This window comes from Eschrichtius robustus, chromosome 1 (assembly GCF_028021215.1).
Source record: "Eschrichtius robustus isolate mEscRob2 chromosome 1, mEscRob2.pri, whole genome shotgun sequence".
Classification (NCBI taxonomy): domain Eukaryota; kingdom Metazoa; phylum Chordata; class Mammalia; order Artiodactyla; family Eschrichtiidae; genus Eschrichtius; species Eschrichtius robustus.
In genome coordinates, this window is record NC_090824.1 from 118,141,159 (window position 1) to 118,164,669 (window position 23,511).

The window sequence follows — 23,511 nt, forward strand, 5'->3', positions numbered from 1 at the left end:
TAGCTAGATATTTTCTTAGATCGGAAACTAGAACCTAGATGTCTTTCTCTGCCTAGTTCTCTCAAATAGACTTATACTTTTTGAACACCATGCATTATTTTATATATTGAGATACAGAATGATTTTGGCATGCTCTCAATAAAACTATAGTATAGTTATAATTTACATCCTATTGTTTTTGGTGAGAAAGAATTCAGGACTGTTTTTAGTACTTTAAGCATAAAAAGGGGACCCAAGAGGTTCTTTAGGATAGTAGACTTTCTAGAAAAGGAGGGTCACACCTGGAGTGGATGGTACCAACCAGCTTCTAATTCACAGTAAATTGTTAAATTTATGTCTGTTGCTTACCCAAACTGATAATTGCATTATAATTCTAGAAAAATCTTTGTTAATCCTTGTGTCTTTTAATTGGCTAAGTAAAGTTTTTGTTTTTTGAACAAAAGAGACAAAAAAAATAGGGTGAAAGGATAAGGAAGAAAAAAACTAAAATTGATAGAAGAGAACATATGTTACATAAGTACTGTACATACATAACTACCGTACATACCTACATAACTGGAAAGGGTTATCTTATTTTCAGACTTCAAGTTTACTTTTTAAATAAAATGTTCTTTTTCCAAAAGAATTCTAAAGCACTTGCTTCTGTGTTAAAAGTAAGTTAGGCTTTAAAGTAAGTAAAAAGTTAAAAGTAAGGCTTTCAGAAGCAAACTTGATGGGTTAGGCCTGGCCCATTCCTCAACGCCTTTAGAAGTGGCTTTCATTTCATATTTCTCCCCTTACTTCATTAAAGAAAAAAAAAATCAACTTTTTGGTAAACTTTGATCCTGCTTAAAATATGTTTCTTTAGGTGGAAAAAAGAGTTTGAGCTAAGAACTGTTCACTCTGTAATTCTTTCTTAAGAGGTATTATTCTTCAGTGTTTGCAGAATTATGACTAGAGTGATAATCAAATTGTACAGTTCTACTCCAGCAGCATGTAAAATTAAAAGCCACAGGCTGGATTTCACCTAGGAGGCCAAGTTCAGTACTCTTAGTTTTGATGTTCACTTGTTTGGGAGTGTTGACCTAGAACAAATAATTCTCCAGCAAAAAACTGGGTTTATTTGGGATCAGCAGAATACTGCACTTCAGGGTCTGCAGCGATGGCGAGCCACGTGCAAGTCCCCACACAGCACGGCAAGGAGAACACTTTTATAGAGAGAAAAAGGAAGTTGGGAGGGCTAGAGTAAACAAAGGCTTCTCATTACCTGACTTGTTGCCAGGAGTGAAGAGGAGCCTTCCTTCACACCACGGGGCTCTGCTGTTGTCTCAGGGTGTGAGAGCTCCCCCTTCTGGTCCGCTGACTGTTTAATTGAGGCTTCTGTTTATTAATTTTTTACACTGGCCATGTCTAAGTGGCCTCATAAAGCCTCCTCTAGCTCAGTGGTTGTGTGATTCATAAAGACTGAAAGTCTACTAAGTCTCTTGTAATATAGTCCTTGAAAGTATCAATTGTAGATTTCATCATAAATTTAAAATTTATAATAATTTTGATCTGCTTTTTTATTTGGATAAAAGTCATATCTGGGAGTCATATCTCCTTTTTATATTATATGTATACAATATATAATGTGCCTATATGTGTTTTTTTGTAGAGTAAAATTGAAATACTCTGATGTACAAACTGCCAACGATGTTGCCATTCCAGAGGATTTCTCAGACTTTTCTCTTGCAAAAACAATTAGCAAAATTGAAGGGCAACTGGAAGAAGAAGGCTTATCTGATTATATAGATGATGGTATTTTTTGTGGTGTTAGTGAAGACATTGGAACAGGTAGGTTGTTTTTTGTTTATTTTTATCTTATATCACAGTTATTTAGAAAATGTAGTGATGTCTTGCATTTGTTTAATGAAATAAAATTAGTTTTGAGTCAATAATTGTTGAAAATGGATGATGGGTGAGTAGGGTTTCATTGAACTCATCTCACTACTGTTGTATATGTTTGATGTTTTCCATTATAAAAAGTAAAATTAAAAAGAACTATCTGGGGAGTTCCCTTGTGGTCCAGTGGTTAGGACTTGGTGCTTTTACTGACGTGGCCTTGGGTTCAATCCCAGGTTGGGGAACTAGGATCCCACAAGCCGTGTGGTGTGGCTAAAAAAAAAAAAAAGAGAGAGAGAGAGAAAAGAAAAAAAAAAAAAGAACTATCAGGTATTGGTTTCACTGACCACTTTTCAAATAAGTTAAATACCCCATAGCTTAGCATTAAAACATTGAAATAAATTTTTAAAAACCATATTTCTTTGAATTCCTTCCATTTAATGTTACTGAATTCTCTTTATTGTGTGTTAAATCAACACATGTTAAAGGATAAATGAATTATTGATGTAGCATCAGGTAAAATATGAATTTTCTAATGAATATTATTTTCTTTCTTATAAATTCATTCTCTGCATACCACTAGAAAAATAATACTTAGTCTAGATCATCAAAAACATGTTAGTTACCAGTAGTGCCTCTAAAATTGTTGAATTTATGAGGAGCCACCTATGCTATTATCAACTTAAAAAAGACAGTCGAGTCGAGTGTATATGAACATAGTTAATGCTGAACTATAATTAATTGTGGGTTCAGGCAAACCGCTTTAGCCTCTCTGTAATAGCAATTTCTTCACTTGAAAATGTGGCAGTTTGTATTTGATGATCATGAAGTTTACCCTTAAAATTCTCTGATTCTGTGAAAATCACGATGATTTACATGTATAATGATTATTGTGCTACATGGTAGTTAGTCATAAATGCAGATTAATTCATTTATGCATTTATTACATTTACTGACCTATCCAAGCTTTCTGGGGCTAATTGTTAGCAACGAAGGTAAGTGAAGCAAAGAGTTAACCTTCATGCCTCTGTTAAGATACCTTCAGGGATGCAATGGTCAGATGTTGGCTGTTCCTCAGTTCTCAGTCACCCGTAGCCTTGTTAACAAAGGTCCTCCTCCCAGTATGGGAACCAGCACAGACTACCTTAAATTACTGCTTTTTTTCTTAATGCTGAATGACCTCTCTGCCACTTTGCATCCCTGTCTTCCCTTTTCAGAATCTTTGGCCAAGGTGTCTCCCCTTTCAGGGGAGTTTTCACTTATTCCACATGATTGCCTAGAATGGCTGGGTTATGTGTGGGAGGAAACAATAAAAAAGTAGTTTAGGAGCACAGACTGCTTTATAAGACTAAAGTTGGAGTGGGATAGGTGGGGAGGTTAATGCTGTGGACCAACAGAGACAGAGCACTCAAATCCTTGATGATACTACCAAGGTTAGAGCTGGGGAGAAAAAGAGATGCGAAAAGTCATGCTCTCCCATTACTTCTTCCTTCTTTCCCCCTAGAGACCAACTACTGCAAACTTCACACTTTTTTTGTGTTTTTTTGTTTTCACACTTTTAAGTTTATCATTTCCCTTCTGTCCTCTGCTAACCTGGAGTTACATGAGAAGCTAGAAGGAGAGTTGAGGCTGGAAAAAGCTAGGTGGGGTTAGAGCCAACCATTGTTCATTGGCTCCATGTAACACTGGGGACGCTTCATAAGAAGAGCTTTGAAACAGGAAGTATGTGTGGAGATTTATTGTGCTCTGCAGAATTTGTCCTAATGACTTTCAGAGGCTATTCAGAGTGTTTACTCAAGATAAGTTCCATGAGGGCAAACCTTGTCTTATAATATCCGTATTATGCCTGGAACATGGTAGAGACTTGATGTGTATCTTTTTTTTTTTTTTAATTTATTTATTTTTGGCTACGTTCAATCTTTGCCTCTGGGCGCGATCTTTCTCTGGTTGGCGGCGAGTGGGGGCTACTCTTCGTTGCGGTGCATGGGCTTCTCATTGTGGTGGCTTCTCTCGTTGTGGAGCACGGGCTCTAGGCACGTGGCCTTCAGTAGTTGTGGCACGTGGGCTCAGTAGTTGTGGTTCGCAGGCTCTAGAGCACAGGCTCAGTAGTTGTGGCGCACGGGCTTAGTTGCTCCGCGGCATGTGGGATCTTCCCAGACCAGGGCTCGAACCCGTGTCCCCTGCATCGGCAGGCGGATTCTTAACCACTGTGCCACCAGGGAAGTCCTGATGTATATCTTTTTAATGAATGATTGAATGAATTATGAGTGAGTTCTAAGTTCAGTTTTTACTTTATTTACTTTTATAGGCCTAAAACCCTCAGAGATTTACTGATATTATTGAATAAAGAACTTTTGATAGCAATGAAATACCAAAGGTAGATCTTCGTGAGGGGTTTGTGGGAGAAAGCTTCGGCAGTAAGGTGTTAGTGCATTTTTTTGCTTCTCAGACACGTCACTACATTTTAACATCTGTGAAATTGGGATGTGTATTACAGTCAGTGGCATTTTATAATTACAATGGCTGGGATTGAAGTTGAGTTTTGCTAGAGAGGATCTGTGTTTGCTTCTGCCAAACACCTGGGGGCATTACCGATCTGAGACCACTTTAAGTTCTGTTTGAGGTGTTTCGAACCACCTGGGTAAGTATGAATTCAGTCTGCAAACTTATGTGAGTACTTGGCTTTGGTTCCGATTCTCAGGAAAAGTTTTTGGTTTTTTCCTCTTTCTTTACTTGGTTCCAGTGTAACAGTTGCTTTCTGTTGGATGGATTTTTCATTTACCTCTACATTAGGGGTATGTAGTGTCTTGAGTGTTCCCAAACAGGGGTCTCATATTAGACTTCCCATCTTGAGCCTTTTCTTCCCTCGTAAAATAATAGTCTGTCTTACAAGTGATGGCATCTTAGATTCAGTGAAAGACAATAAATATTATCATTAAATTGACACAGAAGCACAGATCAGATTTCTGAAGGCCAAACTCCATGTTATGCAGGAGGAATTGGATAATGTTGTATGTGAATGCAATAAAAAGGTAAGTTTTTAAAACCTTTCAGAATAAATGCTGTAATATTCAAAGTCATTTTAGGAGCAGTTTTCAATTTTATTTTAAAAATAGCTTCATTGAAGTATAATTCACAGTTAACTTTTAAATTCAGAAATTTAAATACTGAACTTTATTCTGAGATGTTGAATTTTCACAGAGCTGAAGAATTTTAAATACTTGCTAGCAATTAGAATGCTCTGTATTAGACTTACAAGTGTAAGCTATTAAGTGCAAATAAAACACCTGACTTCCATTTTGAGGATGAAAATAGAATGTAATTCGTTTTTCTTAGTGAAATGGGTATAAATATCTCATCAAAGATCATACGAAGCTCCTTTATGTTTTCTGCTTTATGTTTTGATACCAAATCATGTATGTTTTTCCATATAATCTATAATTTCATAACTATAGGAGGATGAAATTCAGGATTTAAAGTCTCACCTGAAAAATTCTGAAGGAGATTGTATGAGACAGCAGCGGACAATTAATTTGCAACAGTCTCAAACAGAAAAGTATAAAACTCTTTTTGAAGAAGCAAGCAAAAAATGTGATGGATTACAGCAACAGTTGTCTTCAGTAGAAAGGGTAATAATTTTGCTATTTTTTCCTAATCTAATGCCAAAATGCACAAAAACATATAAGTTACATGTTTGCATAGATACCACTTTTCATTGTTTAGTTATTTTGTTAGTGTATACTAAAAACTCTTCCCCCATTATTAGGAGAGTATTTTTTAACAGATTTATTGAGATATAATTCACAAACAATACATCTCACCCTTTATACAATTTCGTAGCTTTTAGTGTATTCGCAGAGTTGTGCAACCATCACCGCTATCAAGTTTAGAATATTTTCATCACCCAAAAAGTCACCCCATACCCTGTAGCCTTAGTACCTCTACCCTCTTCCCCTAATCTCCTCCAGCCCTAGACAACTTCTCATTTATTTTCTGTCTTGATAGATTTGCCTCTTCTGGACATTTCTGGATATGTAGAATCATACAGTATGTGATACTTAGTAACCAACATTTTTCACTTTAAGTATTGTTTTTAGGGTTCATCAACATTGTAGCATGTATCAGCAATCCATTGCTTTTTATAGAGTAATATTCTTTTTTTATAGAGTATATGGATGTAATACATTTTATTTATCTGTTTATCAGTTGATGGACATTTGGGTTGTTTCTACTTTTGGGCTGTTTTGAATAATGCTGCTGTGAACATTCATGTACAAGTTTTTGTGTAGATATATGTTTTTGTTTTTCTTGGGTATATACCTAGGAGTAGAATTGGTAAATTATAACCTTACATTTAACCTTTTGAGGAACTGCAGGCTGTTTTCCAAACCAGCTATACCATTTTTACATTTCTACCAGCAGTATATAAGGGTTCCAATTTCTCCACATCCTACCAACACACGTTAGATTGGTGGTACCAATCCCCTGTGGATACTGAGGGATGACTGTATACAGTTCTATTATGAATTTTGACAAATGCATAGTCACATAGCCATCACCACAATTGAGATACAGAACACTTTCATCATACCAAAAAATTTCTCTGTGAATTTAGTCAAGTCCTCTCCCTACTCCCAACCTCAGGCAACCACTGATCTGTTTTTGATTCTTATATTTTGGCCTTTTCCAGAATGTCATATGAATAGAATTACATAGTAGCTTCTTGAGTCCGATCACTTAGCATAATGCATTTGCGATTCATCCATGTTGTAGTCTGTTCCTTTTTGTTGTTGACTGTAACATTGAATGGACATTCCACATTTTGTTGACCTTCTCATCTGGAAAGAAAAATTAATTATAGTATCTAATAGTCTAAGCCTGTGCTGTCGAAAATGGTAGCCACTCATATGTGGCTAGTCCAACTTGTGACGTGCTGTAAGTGTAAATCAACATCAAATTTTGAAGATTAAATACAAAAAACGATGCAAAATCTCATTAATATTTTAATGGTTACATGTTGAAATGATAATATTTTGGATGTACTGGGATAAGTGAATATAGTAATAAAATTTATTTTACGTATTTCTTCTTAAAGTGACTGCTAGGAAATTTAAAATTACGTACATAGTTTGTACTATGTTTCTGTTGCTCTAAGAAATAAAGGCAAGTGGTCTAAGAGAAAACAAGCTGTTATATCTGGGAAACAACTGTTTTAATTTGTCACTTTACCATTTGTCATCATCCATCCAAGCTGTGGTCATGTCACTGCTGTAGTCCACATAACTTGCCTGCATCTTTGATTCTTTTCTTGTTCTTGGCTCTCATACCCAATCCTCTGTTTTCTTTCTTCTAAATGTTTTCATTCATCTCTTCTTTTCAATTCCCATTGCCACTTCTTGGTTCAGGCTATTATTATCTTACTTCTGAATCCTTCTCACTAGTTATTTTATGTCCTTTCTCTTTTTCTTTTTTTTTTTTTTTCTTAGAGTGTATACATATATTTTTTAAACATATTTATTGAAGTATAATTGCTTTACAATGGTGTGTTAGTTTCTGCTTTATAACAAAGTGAATCAGTTATACATATACATATGTTCCCATATCTCTTCCCTCTTGGATCTCCCTCCCTCCCACCCTCCCCATCCCACCCCTCTAGGTGGTCACAAAGCACCGAGCTGATCTCCCTGTGCTATGCGGCTGCTTCCCACTAGCTATCTATTTTACATTTGGTAGTGTATATATGTCCATGACACTCTCTCACCCTGTCACATCTCACCCCTCCCCCTCCCCATATCCTCAAGTCCATTCTCTACTAGGTTTGTGTCTTTATTCCCATCTTGCCACTAGGTTCTTCATGTCCTTTTTTTTTTTTTCCTTAGATTCCATATATATGTGTTAGCATACTGTATTTGTTTTTCTCTTTCTGACTTACTTCACTCTGTATGACAGACTCTAACTCCATCCACCTCATTACAAATATCTCCATTTCATTTCTTTTTATGGCTGAGTAATATTCCATTGTATATATGTGCCACATCTTCTTTATCCATTCATACGATGATGGACACTTAGGTTGCTTCCATGTCCTGGCTATTGTAAATAGAGCTGCAATGAACATTTTGGTACATGACTCTTTTTGAACTATGGTTTTCTCAGGGTATATGCCCAGTAGTGGGATTGCTGGGTCATATGGTAGTTCTATTTTTAGTTTTTTAAGGAACCTCCATACTGTTCTCCATAGTGGCTGTATCAATTTACATTCCCACCAACAGTGCAAGAGTGTTCCCTTTCCTCCACACCCTCTCCAGCATTTATTGTTTCTAGATTTTTTGATGATGGCCATTCTGACCGGTGTGAGATGATATCTCATTGTAGTTTTGATTTGCATTTCTCTAATGATTAATGATGTTGAGCATTCTTTCATGTGTTTGTTGGCAATCTGTATATCTTCTTTGGAGAAATGTCTATTTAGGTCTTCTGCCCATTTTTGGATTGGGTTGTTCGTTTTTTTGTTATTGAGCTGCATGAGCTGCTTGTAAATCTTGGAGATTAATCCTTTGTCAGTTGCTTCATTTGCAAATATCTTCTCCCATTCTGATGGTTGTCTTTTGGTCTTGTTTATGGTTTCCTTTGCTGTGTAAAAGCTTTTAAGTTTCATTAGGTCCCATTTGTTTATTTGTGTTTTTATTTCCATTTCTCTAGGAGCTGGGTCAAAAAGAATCTTGCTGTGATTTATGTCATAGAGTGTTCTGCCTATGTTTTCCTCTAACAGTTTGATAGTGTCTGGCCTTACACTTAGGTCTTTAATCCATTTTGAGTTTATTTTTGTGCATGGTGTCAGGGAGTGTTCTAATTTCATACTTTTACATGTAGCTGTCCAATTTTCCCAGCACCACTTATTGAAGAGGCTGTCTTTTCTCCACTGTATATTCTTGCCTCCTTTATCAAAGATACGGTGACCATATGTGCGTGGGTTTATCTCTGGGCTTTCTATCCTTTTCCATTGATCTATATTTCTGTTTTTGTGCACCAGTACCAAACTGTCTTGATTACTGTAGCTTTGTAATACAGTCTGAAGTCAGGGAGTCTGATTCCACCAGCTCCATTTTTTTTCCCTCAAGATTGCTTTGGCTATTCGGGGTCTTTTCTGTCTCCATACAAATTTTAAGATTTTTTGTTCTAGTTCTGTAAAAAATGCCATTGGTACTTTGATAGGGGTTGCATTGAATCTGTAGATTGCTTTGGGTAGTAGAGTCATTTTCACAATGTTGATTGTTCCAATCCAAGAACATGGTATATCTCTCCATCTATTTCTATCATCTTTAATTTCTTTCATCAGTGTCTTGTAATTTTCTGCATACAGGTCTTTTGTCTCCTTAGGTAGGCTTATTCCTAGATATTTTATTCTTTTTGTTGCAATGGTAAATGGGAGTGTTTTCTTAATTTCACTTTCAGATTTTTCGTAATTAGTGTATAGAAATGCAAGAGATTTCTGTGCATTAATTTTGTATCCTGCTACTTTACCAAATTCATTGATTAGCTCTAGTAGTTTTCTGGTAGCATCTTTAGGATTCTCTATGTATAGTATCATGTCATCTGCAAACAGTGACAGCTTTACTTCTTCTTTTCTGATTTGGATTCCTTTTATTTCTTTTTCTTCTCTGATTGCTGTGGCTAACACTTCCAAAACTATGTTGAATAATAGTGGTGAGAGTGGGCAACCTTGTCTTGTTCCTGATCTTAGTGGAAATGGTTTCAGTTTTTCACCATTGAGGACAATGTTGGCTGTGGGTTTGTCATATATGGCCATTATTATGTTGAGGAAAGTTCCCTCTGTGCCTACTTTCTGCAGGGCTTTTATCATAAATGGGTGTTGAATTTTGCCGAAAGCTTTCTCTGCGTGTATTGAGATGATCATATGGTTTTTCTCCTTCAATTTGTTAATATGGTGTATCACGTTGATTGATTTGCGTATATTGAAGAATCCTTGTATTCCTGGGATAAACCCCACTTGATCATGGTGTATGATCCTTTTAATGTGCTGTTGGATTCTGTTTGCTAGTATTTTGTTGAGGATTTTTGCATCTATGTTCATCAGTGCTATTGGCCTGTAGTTTTCTTTCTTTGTGACATCTTTGTCTGGTTCTGGTATCAGGGTGATGGTGGCCTCGTAGAATGAGTTTGGGAGTGTTCCTCCCTCTGCAATATTTTGGAAGAGTTTGAGAAGGATAGGTGTTAGCTCTTCTCTAAATGTTTGATAGAATTCACCTGTGAAGCCATCTGGTCCTGGGCTTTTGTTTGTTGGAAGGTTTTTAATCACAGTTTCAATTTCAGTGCTTGTGATTGGTCTGTTCATATTTTCTATTTCTTCCTGGTTCAGTCTCGGCAGTTTGTGCATTTCTAAGAATCTGTCCATTTCTTCCAGGTTGTCCATTTTATTGGCATAGAGTTGCTTGTAGTAATCTCTCATGATCTTTTGTATTTCTGCAGTGTCAGTGGTTACTTCTCCTTTTTCATTTCTAATTCTATTGATTTGAGTCTTCTCCCTTTTTCTCTTGATGAGTCTGGCTAATGGTTTATCAATTTTGTTTATCTTCTGAAAGAACCAGCTTTTAGTTTCATTGATTTTTGCTATTGTTTCCTTCATTTCTTTTTCATTTATTTCTGATCTGATCTTTATGATTTCTTTCCTTCTGCTAGCTTTGGGGTTTTTTTGTTCTTCTTTCTCTAATTGCTTCAGGTGCAAGGTTAGGTTGTTTATTCGAGATGTTTCCTGTTTCTTGAGGTAGGCTTGTATTGCTATAAACTTCCATCTTAGCACTGCTTTTGCTGCGTCCCGTAGGTTTTGGGTCGTCGTGTCTCCATTGTCATTTGTTTCTAGGTATTTTTTGATTTCCCCTTTGATTTCTTCAGTGATCACTTCGTTATTAAGTAGTGTATTGTGTAGCCTCCATGTGTTTGTATTTTTTACAGATCTTTTCCTGTAATTGATATCTAGTCTCATAGCGTTGTGGTCGGAAGAGATACTTGATATGATTTCAATTTTCTTAATTTACCAAGGCTTGATTTGTGACCCAAGATATGATCTATCCTGGAGAATGTTCCATGAGCACTTGAGAAAAAAGTGTATTCTGTTGTTTTTGGGTGGAATGTACTATAAATATCAATTAAGTCCATCTTGTTTAATGTATCATTTAAAGCTTGTGTTTCCTTATTTATTTTCATTTTGGATGATCTGTCCATTGGTGAAAATGGGGTGTTAATGTCCCCTACTATGATTGTGTTGCTGTCGATTTCCCCTTTTATGGCTGTTAGTATTTGCCTTATGTATTGAGGTGCTCCTATGTTGGGTGCATAAATATTTACAATTGTTATACCTTCCTCTTGGATCGATCCCTTGATCATTATATAGTGTCCTTCTTTGTCTCTTGTAATAGTCTTTATTTTAAAGTCTATTTTGTCTGATATGAGAATTGCTACTCCAGCTTTCTTTTGATTTCCATTTGCATAGAATATCTTTTTCCATCCCCTCACTTTCAGTCTGTATGTGTCTCTAGGTCTGAAGTGGGTCTCTTGTAGACAGCATATATATGGGTCTTGTTTTTGTATCCATTCAGCCAGCCTGTGTCTTCTGGTGGGAGCATTTAATCCATTTACATTTAAGGTAATTATTGATATGTATGTTCCTAGTCCCATTTTCTTAAATGTTTTGGGTTTGTTATTGTAGGTGTTTTCCTTCTCTTGTGTTTCTTGCCTAGAGAAGTTCCTTTAGCATTTGTTGTAAAGCTGGTTTGGTGGTGCTGAACTCTCAGCTTTTGCTTGTCTGCAAAGGTTTTAATTTCTCCATCAAATCTGAATGAGATCCTTGCTGGGTAGATTAATCTTGGTTGTAGGTTTTTCTCCTTCATCACTTTAAGTATATCCTGCCACTCCCTTCTGGCTTGCAGAGTTTCTGCTGAAAGATCAGCTGTTAACCTTATGGGGATTCCCTTATGTGTTATTTGTTGTTTTTCCCTTGCTGCTTTTAATATGTTTTCTTTATATTTAATTTTTGACAGTTTGATTAATATGTGTCTTGGCGTGTTTCTCCTTGGATTTATCCTGTATGGGACTCTCTGTGCTTCCAGGACTTGATTAACTATTTCCTTTCCCATATTAGGGAAGTTTTCAACTATAATCTCTTCAAATATTTTCTCAGTCCCTTTCTTTTTCTCTTCTTCTTCTGGGACCCCTATAATTCGAATGTTGGTGCATTTAATGTTGTCCAAGAGGTCTCTGAGACTGTCCTCAGTTCTTTTCATTCTTTTTTCTTTATCCTGCTCTGCACTAGTTATTTCCACCATTTTATCTTCCAGGTCACTTATCCGTTCTTCTGCCTCAGTTATTCTGCTATTGATCCCATCTAGAGTATTTTAAATTTCATTTATTGTGTTTTTCATCATTGATTGCTTCCTCTTTAGTTCTTCTACGTCCTTGTTAAATGTTTCTTGCATTTTGTCTATTCTATTTCCAAGATTTTGGATCATCCTTACTATCATTATTCTGAATTCTTTTTCAGGTAGACTACCTATTTCCTCTTCATTTGTTAGGTCTGGTGTGTTTTGACCCTGCTCCTTCATCTGCTGTGTGTTTTTCTGTCTTCTCATTTTGCTTATCTTACTGTGTTTGGGGTCCCCTTTTCACAGGCTGCAGGTTCGTAGTTCCCGTTGTTTTTGGTATCTGTCCCCAGTGGCTAAGGTTGGTTCAGTGGGTTGTGTAGGCTTCCTGGTGGAGGGAACTAGTGCCTGTGTTCTGGTGGATGAGGCTGGATCTTGTCTTTCTGGTGGGCATGTCCACGTCTGGTGGTGTATTTTGGGGTGTCTGTGGCCTTATTATGATTTTAGGCAGCCTCTCTGCTAATGGATGGGGCTGTGTTCCTGTCTTGCTAGTTGTTTGGCATAGGGTGTCTACACTGTAGCTTGCTGGTCGTTGAGTGAAGCTGGGTCTTGATGTTGAGATGGAGATCTCTGAGAGATTTTTGCCGTTTGGTATTATGTGGAGCTGGGAGGTCTCTTGTGGACCAGTGTCCTGAAGTTGGCTCTCCCACCTCAGAGGCACAGCCCTGATGCCTGGCTGGAGCACCAAGAGCCTTTCATCCACACGGCTCAGAGTAAAAGGGAGAAAAAATAGAAAGAAAGAAAGAAAGAGGCTATAATATAGTGAAGTAAAATAAAGCTATTATAAAGCAAAGCTATACAGACAAAATCTCACCCAGAAGCATATACATATACACTCAGAAAAAAAGGAAAAGGGGAAAAATTAATATATCCTGCTCCCAAAGTCCACCTCCTGAATTTGGGATGATTCGTTGTCTATTCAGGTATTCAACAGATGCAGGCACATCAAGTTGTTTGTGGAGTTTTAATCCGCTGCTTCTGAGGCTGCTGGGAGAGATTTCCCTTTCTCTTCTTTGTTCGCACAGCTCCTGGGGTTCAGCTTTGGATTTGGACCCGCCTCTGCGTGTAGGTCGCCTGAGGGTGTCTGTTCCCCGCCCAGACAGGACGGGGTTAAAGGAGCAGCTGCTTCGGAGGCTCTGGCTCACTCAGGCCGGGGGGAGGGAGGGGTACGGAGGAGGCGGGGCGAGCCTGCAGCAGCAGAGGCCTGCGTGATGTTGCACCAGGCTGAGGCGCGCCGTGTGTTCTCCCGGGAAAGTTGTCCCCGGATCACGGGACCCTGGCAGTGGCGGGCTGCACCGGCTCCCGGGAGGGGCGGTGTGGAGAGTGACCTGTGCTCGCACACAGGCTTTATGGTGGCGGCAGCAGAAGCCTTGGCGTCTCACGCCTATCTCTGGGGCCCGCGCTGATCGCCGTGGCTCATGCCCGTCTCTTGGAGTTCGTTTAGGCGGCGCTCTGAATCCCCTCTCCTTGCGCGCCATGAAACAAAGAGGCAAGAAAAAGTCTCTTGCCTCTTCGGCAGGTCCAGACTTTTTCCCGGTCTCCCTCCCAGCCAGCTGTGGTGAGCCAACCCCTTCAGGCTGTGTTCACGCCGCCAGCCCCAGTCCTCTCCCTGCGATCCGACCAAAGCCCGAGCCTCAGCTCCCAGCCCCGCCCGCCCCGGTGGGGGAGCAGACAATCCTCTCAGGCTGGTGAGTGCTGCTTGGTGCCAAGCCTCTGTGTGGGAGTCTCTCCGCTTTGCCCTCCGCACCCCTGTGGCTGCGCTCTCCTCCGTGGCTCTGAAGCTTCCCCCCTCTGCTACCCGCAGTCTCCGCCCACGAAGGGGCTTCCTAGTGCATGGAAACCTTTCCTCCTTCACGGCTCCCTCCCACTGGTGCAGGTCCCATCCCTATTCTTTTGTCTCTGTTATTTCTTTTTTCTTTTGCCCTACCCAAGTACATGGGGAGTTTCTTGCCTTTTGGGAGGTCTGACGTTTTCTGCCAGCGTTCAGTGGGTGTTCTGTAGGAGCAGTTCCACGTGTAGATGTATTTCTAATGTATCTGTGGGAAGGAAGGTGATCTCCGCGTCTTACTCTTCCGCCATCTTCTCTACCTCCTTTCTCTTTTTCTTATCCACGGTATCCTGTACCCTGTCAAAAGATTAATATTCTCAAAAGACCACATTGATTATAACTCTACTTTTATTTGGGCAGAAAAGGAACTAACATTTTTTGAGTGTTACCTGCCAGGTAAAACACATTTTACAAAAGGGAAACTGAGTCTGAGAGGATAAGCAAATTGCCTAAGGTCAAACAGGAATGGCAGAGCAGGATTCAAACTATGTTTATCTGACTCTATAAATCACGTAGACTCTTTCTCCAACTCCCCAGAATTAAATAGACTTAAACACACAGCTGTTCTAAAATCTCGTTATTTAGAGTTAATATTTGAAACTTTTAGTTCACGGTGAATGTACTAAGACATTATGATACATTGGCTAGCTGAAGATTTTTATGAAAATTTGCACTGGCTCTGAGCTTCTCAGCTTGAATTCCTATCTACCTACCAGCCAGAGAGGCATAACATAACTCTCCTGGATTATGTGAAACTCAAGATTGAATCCTTCTTGCTAATTCATTTTTTATATCTCTAGAAACAAGTCTAGTGTACAGTTCACAGAAATGCAAAACAGAGCTTAAGGAGCTGCTTCTGTAAACCTGCAAAAACCAACTATTAAAACATTGTTATGTATATTAACTTATTTTAGCTGCTGATTCTAACAGATGGAGTCATTTTTAAAATATAAAAACAGAAAACATTTTACTCCAGCTTTGGATTTTATTTTTCTATTACTGATCTCTGTTTACAAATCAACTTTACTGAGTAATAACTTAAATACAACACAATATACTTGTCTTAATTGTACAGTTCATTGAGTTTTAACAAATTAATACATCCTTGTAACCACCACCATGATCAAGATAAAATTTCTATCACTCCCCCAAATTTCCTTTGTGTCTCTACCCCATAAATCCCCAATCTCTAATCATAGCCCCAGGCAGCCACTGATTTGCACTCTTTTACTACAGATTTGTTTTTCTTGTTATAAAATTTCATATAGATGGAATCCTAAGTATGTACTTCTTTGCATCTGTCTTCTTCAGCATAATGTTGTTGACATTCATCAGTGTTGTTGCTTGTTTTGTGATTCATTCCCTTGTATTGCTGAGTGGTATTTATTTATGGATTTACACATTTCATCTGTTCACCAGTTGATGGGAATTTGAGTTGTTTCCAGCTTTGGACTATAAAAAATAAAGCCACTATGAATTTTCATGTGCAAGTTTTTGTGTAGATACATGTTTTTGTGTAGACACATTCAGTATCATTCATGATGTTGATTAAATACCTAGTAGTAGAACTTCTGAGTATTATGGAGAGTATATGTTTAACTTTTTAAGAAACTGTCAAACTGTGTTCTAAAGTGATTGTACCATTTTTCATTCCCCGTAGCAATGTATGAGAGTTCCAGTTACTTTATATCCTCACTTAACACTTGATATTGTCAGTCTTTTTAGTATTAGCCACTCTAGAGGGGTAGAAGTAGTATCTCAGTATAAGCTTACTTGTATTTCCTTGATAACTATTGATCTCGAGCATGTTTTCATATGCTTATTGGCTGTTCATATATCTTCTTTTGTTATGTGTATGTTCAAATTTTTTGCCTAATTTAAAAACATTGGGTTGTAGTAAGAGTTCTTTATGCTTCCTTATATAGTTTCTTTGCTAGAAAGAATATGCATTGTGAATAGTTTCTCCCAATCTGAACTGGCTTTTAAATTTTCTTAACAGTGTCTTTCAAAACCACACAGTGTGTGGTTTTGTGCTCTTTTCATCCTATTTGAGAAGCCTTTGCCCATGAATTTTATTAGTGTATATAAGTCTATTTGGATTTTCCATTACTTTTTGAATCAGTTTTGGTAATTTATGTTTTTCAAGAAATTTTTCCAACTCATCTAAGTAGTCAAATTTATTGGCATAAATTTGACCATAATATTCATTTATTATATTTTTATTTATATTTTTAATATCTGTGATAATGACCCCATTTCAGTCTTGATATTAATAATTTGCCTCTTCTCTGTTTTATTCTTAATCAGTCTAGTTACATACTTATCAATTTCATTGAACATTTCAATGATTCAGCATTTGACTTCGTTAGTTTTTCTGTACTGTTTGTCAGTTTTCTGTTTATTGATTTCTAACCTCATCTTTAGCATTTCCTTCATACTTATTTGGGCCTAATTTGCTCTTATTTTTCAGGATTCTTAAAGCAGAAGTTTAGATAATTGATTTTCTACTTCTTTTCTCACATAAGCATTTAAAGCTATAAATTTTCTTCTAAGTGCTGCTTTATCTGCGTCCCACAGAATTTGAGACTGTCTTTTTATTTCCATTAAGTTCAGAGTATTTTCTAATTTCCTTCCTGATATTTCTTTTTTTTTATTTAACATCTTTATTGGAGTATAATTGCTTTACAATGTTGTGTTAGTTTCTGCCGTATAACAAAGTGAATCAGCTATACGTATACATATATCCCCATATCCCCTCCCTCTTGCGTCTCCCTCCCACCCCCCCATCCCACCCCTCTAGGTGGTCACAAAGCACTGAGCTGATCTCCCTGTGCTATGCAGCTGCTTCCCACTAGCTATCTCTTTTACATTTGGTAGTTGGTAGTGTATATATGTCAGTGCTACTCTCACACTTCATCCCAGCTTACCCTTCCCCCTCCCCATGTCCTCAAGTCCATTCTCTACGTCTGCGTCTTTATTTCTGTCCTGCCCCTAGGTTCATCAGAACCTTTTTTTTGTTTGTTTGTTTGTTTAGATTCCATATATACGTGTTAGCATATGGTTACTTCACTCTGTATGACAGACTCTAGGTCCATCCACCTCACTACAAATAACTCAATTTCATTTCCTTTTATGGCTGAGTAATATTCTATTGTATATGTATGCCACATCTTCTTTATCCATTCATCTGTCGATGGACACTTAGGTTGCTTCCATGTCCTGGCTATTGTAAATAGTGCTGCAATGAACATTGTGGTACATGAACTCTTTTTGAATTATGGTTTTCTCAGGGTATATGCCCAGTAGTGGGATTGCTGGGTCATATGGTAGTTCTGTTTTTAGTTTTTAAGGAACCTCCATACTGTTCTCCATAGTGGCTGTATCAATTTACATTCCCACCAACAGTGCAGGAGGGGTCCCTTTTCTCCACACCCTCTCCAGCATTTATTGCTTGTAGATAAAAATTTTTGATGATGGCCATTCTAACTGGTGTGAGGTGATACCTCATTGTAGTTTTGATTTGCATTTCTCTAATGATTAGTGATGTTGAGCATTCTTTCATGTGCTTGTTGGCAATCTGTATATCTTCTTTGGAGAAATGTCGATTTAGGTCTTCTGGCCATTTTTGGATTGGGTTGTTTGTTTTTTTGATATTGAGCCGCATGAGCTGCTTGCAAATTTTGGAGATTAATCCTTTGTCAGTTGCTTCATTTGCAAATATTTTCTCCCTTCTGAGGCTTGTCTTTTTGTCTCGTTTATGGTGAAACACTATTTTTAAAAATCTCTGATAATACTCTTTGTTCCAAATTCTACTTTGTCTAACATTAGTGTAGTAATTGCAGTTTTGTTCTTAGTGTATGTGTGGTATATCTTTTTTTAAAATTAATTTTTAGTGGATTATAGTTGATTTACAATGTTGTGTTAGTTTCTACTGTACAGCAAAGTGAATCAGTTATACATATACATAAATCCATTCTTTTTTAGATTCTATTCCATGTAGGTCATTACAAAGTATTGAGTAGAATTCCCTGGGCTATATGGTAGGTTCTTCTTACTTATCTATTTTATGTATATTAGTGTGTATATGTCAATCCCAATCTCCCAGTTTATTCGTCCTGCCCCCTCTCCCGCCTGGTAACCATAAGTTTGTTTTCTACATCTGTGACTCTATTTCTGTTTTGTAAATAGGTTCATTTGTACCATTTTTTTAGATTCCATATGTAAGCGATATCATATGATATTTGTCTTTCTCTGTCTGACTTACTTCACTCGTATGACAATCTCCAGGCCCATCCATGTTGCTGCAAATGGCATTATTTCGTTCTTTCTTATGGCTGAGTAATATTCCATTGTATATGTGTATTACATCTTTTTTATCCATTCCTCCTTTGACAGACAGCCATGTGCTGGCTGCTGTAAATGGTGCTGCAGTGAACACTGGGGTACATGTATATCTTTTCAAATTATGGTTTTCTCTGGATATATGCTCAAGAGTGGGATTGCTAGATCATATGGTAACTCTATTTTTAATTTTTTAAGGAACCTCCATACTGTTCTCCATAGTGGATGTACTAATTTACCTTCCCACCAACAGTGTAGGAGGGTTCCCTTTTCACCATACCCTCCCCAGCATTTATTTTTGTACATTTTTTGTTGATGGCCATACTGGCTGATGTGAAGTGATACCTCACTGTATTTTTGATTTGCATTTCTCTAATAATTAGTGATGTTGAGGATCTTTTCATGTACCTCTTGGCCATCTGTATGTCTTCCTTGGTGAAATGTCTGTTTAGATCTGCCCATTTTCTGATTGGGTTGTTTGTTTTTTTGATAATGAGCTGCATGGGCTCTTTGTTTATTTTGGAGATTAATTCCTTGTCCATCACTTCATTTGCATCTATTTTCTCCCATTCTGTGGGTTGTCTTTTCATTTTGTTTATGGTTTCCTTTGCTGTGCAAAAGCTTTTAAGTTTAATTAGGTCCCATTTGTTTATTTTTGGTTTTATTTTCATTACTCTAGGAGGTGAATCAAAAAAGATCTTGCTATGATTTATGTCAAAGGGTGTTCTTCCTATGTTTTCCTCTAAGGGTTTTATAGTATCCAGTCTTACATTTAGATCTTTAATCCATTTTGAGTTTATTTTTGTATATGGTGTTAGAGAATGTTCTAATTTCATTCTTTTACATGTAGCTGTCCAGTTTTCCCAGCACCACTTATTGAAGAGACTGTCTTTCGTCCATTGTATATTCTTGCCTCCTTTGTTATAGATTAGGAGACCATAGATGCGTGGGTTTATCTCTGGACTTTCTGTCACAACCCCAGCAAAGAGAGCCCCTGCTTCCCCACATCTCCAGCAGGAGTCTTGAGGTTGATTCCCATTAGTTTGTGCCCAAACCAGTTACTTTAGCTCTGCGGACTCAGCACTGGACGAGCTTTGGTCGGGTGTTGAGCTCTGGACATGGGAACAGAGGTGGGTGGGAAATGAAGTCCATCCCTCCAAGTCACATGGACTGAGAGTGGCTAAGGGTTGGGTCCCCAAAGAAGAAAAGAGGATCTATTATCTAGAAAAACAACCTGTCCTGACCTACCATTCTTAGGAAGAAACTAGAACTTGGTCTCTTGATACAACTCAGACCAGGTAAATGCAGGTGAAAGTACCCAACCCAGAGCAATCCATTCACCCATAGTTGGAGACATCAGTCTGCAGACTCACTCGCTTATCTCCATCATGTCATGGATAAACGATGCTTTTGTGCACTGACCTTGATCTGTTGGACAAGTTCCCACAACCTGTTGCTCAACCCAAGGGTACTCCTTAGGCCAACGCTCTCCATGGGGTGTTCCCAGGAACACAACAATGGTCCCTAGATCTATATTCCTGTTTTTGTGCTAGTACCATACTGTTTTGATTAGTGTGGCTTTGTAGTATAGTCTCAAGTCAGGGAGCCTGTTTCCTACAGCCCCGTTTCCCTTTTTCAACATTGCTTTGGCTATTCGGTGTCTTTTGTGTTTCCGTACAAATTGTAAAATTATTTGTTCTCATTCTGTAAAAAATGCTCTGTAAAGAATCAATGACAATGTTGATTCTTCCAATCCAAGAGCATGGTATATCTCTCCATCTGTTTGTGTTACCTTTGATTTCTTTCATCAGTATCTTATAGTTTTCAGAGTACAGGTCTTTTGCCTCCTTAGGTAGGTTTATTCCTAGGTATTTTATTCTTTTGGATGCCGTGGTAAATGGGATTTTTTTCTTTAATTTCTCTTTCTGAAATTTCGTTGTTAGTGTATAGAAGTGCAAGAGATTTCTGTGTATTAATTTTGTATCCTGCAACTTTACCGAATTCATTGATGAGCTCTAGTAGTTTTCTGGTAGCATCTTTAGGATTTTCTATGTATAATATCATGTCATCTGCAAACAATGACAGTTTTACTTCTTCTTTTCCAATTTGTATTCCTTTTATTTCTTCTTCTTCTCTGATTGCCATGGCTAGGACTTCCAAAATTGGAATAAAAGTGGTTGAAAGTGGACATCCTTGTCTTGTTCCTGATCTTGTTGAATAAAAGTGGTGAGAGTGGACATCCTTTTCTTGTTCCTGATCTTAGAGGAAATGCTTTCAGATTTTCACTGTTAAGAATGATGTTTGCGTGGCTTTGTCATATACGGCCTTTATTATGTTGAGGTAGGTTCCCTCTGTGCCCACTTTCTGGAGAGTTTTTATCATAAATGTGTGTTGAATTTTGTCAAAAGCTTTTTCTGCATCTATTGAGATGATCATATTGTTTTTATTCTTCAGTTTGTTAACGTGGTATATCACATTGATTGATTTACATATGCTGACGAATCCTTGCATCCCTGGAATAAATCCCACTTGATCATGGTGTATGATCTTTTTAATGTGTTGTTGGATTTGGTTTGCTAGTATTTTGTTGAGGATTTTCACGTCTATGTTCATCACTGATATTGGCCTATACTTTTCTTTTTTGGTGGTATCTTTGTCTGTTTTTGGTATCAGGGTGATGGTGGCCTTGTAGAATGAGCTTGAGAGTGTTTCTTCCTCTGCCATTTTTTGGAAGAGTTACAGAAGGATAGGTGTTAACTCTTCTCTAAATGTTTGATAGAGTTCGCCTGTGAAGCCATCTGGTCCTGGACTTTTGTTTGTTGGAAGATTTTTAATCACAGTTTCAATTTCAGTACTTGTGATTGATTTGTTTATATTTTCTATTTCTTCCAGGTTCAGTCTTGGAAGGTTGTACCTTCTAAGAATTTGTCCATTTCTTCTAGGTTGTCCATTTTATTGGCATATAGTTGCTTGTAGTAGTCTCTGGTGATCCTTTGTATTTCTATCGTGTCCGTTGTAACGTCTTTTTTTTTTTTTTAATAGCACATTTTTTTCCAGAGCTATTCTTTTTTTTTTTTTTAATTATTTATTTATTTATTTATTTTTGGCTGTGTTGGGTCTTCATTTCTGTGCGAGGGCTTTCTCCAGTTGCGGCAAGCGGGGGCCACTCTTCATCACAGTGCGCGGGCCTCTCACTATCGTGGCCTCTCTTGTTGTGGAGCACAGGCTCCAGACGCGCAGGCTCAGTAGTTGTGGCTCACAGGCCTAGTTGCTCTGCGGCATGTGGGATCTTCCCAGACCAGGGCTCGAAACCGTGTCCGCTGCATTGGCAGGCAGATTCTCAACCACTGCGCCACCAGGGAAGCCCTGTAACTTCTTTTTTATTCTAATTTTTTTGATTTGGGTCCTCTCCCTTTTTTTCTTAATGAGTCTGGCTAAAGGTTTATCAATTTTGTTTATCTTCTCAAAGAACCAGCTTTTAGTTTCATTGATCTTTGCTATTTTTTTTTCCTTTCTACTTCACTGATTTCTGCTCTGATCTTTCTGATTTTCCTTTTACTAACTTTAGGTTTTGTTTGTTCTTCTTTCTCTAGTTGCTTTAGGTGTAACGTTAGGTTGTTTATTTGAGATTTTTCTTGCTTCCTGAGGTAGGATTGTATTGTGATAAACTTCCCTCTTAGAACTGCTTTTTCTGTGTCCCATAGGTTTTGGATTGTTGTGTTTTCGTTGTCATTGCCTCTAGATATTTTTTATTTCCTTTTTGATTTTTTCAGTAATCCATTGGTTGTTTAGTAACATATTGTTTAGCATCCATGTGTTTGTGTTTTTTACAGTTTTTTTCCTCTAATTGATTTCTAATCTCAAAGCATTGTGGTTGGAAAAGATGCTTGATATGATTTCGGTTTTCTTAAATTTACTGAGGCTTGATTTGTGGCCCATGATGTGCTCTATCCTGGATAATGTTCCATGTGTACTTGAGAAGAAAGTGTATTCTGCTGCTTTCGGATGGAATGACCTATAAATATCAATTAAATCTATCTGGTCTAATGTGTCACTTAAGGCTTGTGTTTTCCGTATTAATTTTCTGTCTGGATGATCTATCCACTTGTAAAACTGGTGTGTTAAAGTCCCCCACTGTGATTGTGTTACTGTCAATTTCCCCTTCTAAGGCTGTTAGCATTTGCCTTGTATATTGAGGTGCTCCTATGTTGAATGCATAGATATTTACAATTGTTATATCTTCTTCCTGGATTGATCCTTTGGTCATTATGTAGTGTCCTTCCTTGTCTCTTGTAACAGTCTTTAATTTAAAGTCTATTTTGTCTGATATGAGTATTGCTACTTCAGCTTTCTTTTGATTTCCATTTGCTTGGAATATCTTTTTTCCATCCCCTTACTTTCAGTCTATATGTTTCCCTAGAGTTGAAGTGGGTCTCTTATAGACAGCATATTTACAGGTCTTGTTTTTGTATCCATTCAGCTAGTCTGTGTCTTTTGGTTGGAGCATTTAATCCATTTACATTTAAGGTAATTATCGATATGTATGTTCCTATTGCCAGTTTCTTAATTGTTGTGGGTTTGTTTTTGTAGGTCTTTTTTTCTTCCCTTCCTCTTTTGTTCTTTTCTCTTGTGGTTTGATGACCATCTTTAGTGTTGTGTTTACGTTTCTGTTCCTTTTTTGCGTGTGTATCTATTGGAGTTTTGGGTTTGCTGTTCCCATGAGGTTTTGATATAGCAGTCTATATGTGTACAAGTTTGTTTTAAGTTGCTGGTCTCTTTCCCCCCTAGAGAAGTTCCTTTAGCATTTATTGTAAAGCTGGTTTGGTGGTGCTGAATTCTCTTAGCTTTTGCTTGTCTGTAAAGCTTTTGATTTCTCTGTCGAATCTGAATGAGAACCTTGCTGGGTAGTGTATTCTTGGTTGTAGGTTTTTCCCTTTCATCGCTTTAAGTATATCGTGCCACTCCCTTCAGACCTGCACAGTTTCTGCTGAAAAATCAGATGTTATCTTATGGGGATTCTCTTGTATGTTAAATGTTGCTTTTCTC

General features: G+C 37.7%; 1 protein-coding gene across 6 annotated transcripts in view; it reads left to right on the top strand.

Moving 5' to 3' along the window:
* The window catches only part of TEX9 (testis expressed 9), a 227,406-nt gene that overhangs the window by 158,059 nt on the left and 45,836 nt on the right, over window positions 1-23,511 (top strand). For all 6 annotated transcript variants that reach the window (XM_068552083.1, XM_068552103.1, XM_068552111.1 and 3 more), the window contains 3 exons: window positions 1,634-1,812; window positions 4,810-4,892; window positions 5,316-5,489. In XM_068552083.1, coding sequence (XP_068408184.1) covers window positions 1,634-1,812; window positions 4,810-4,892; window positions 5,316-5,489 — 436 coding nt within the window. The remainder of the gene's footprint in view (window positions 1-1,633; window positions 1,813-4,809; window positions 4,893-5,315; window positions 5,490-23,511) is intronic.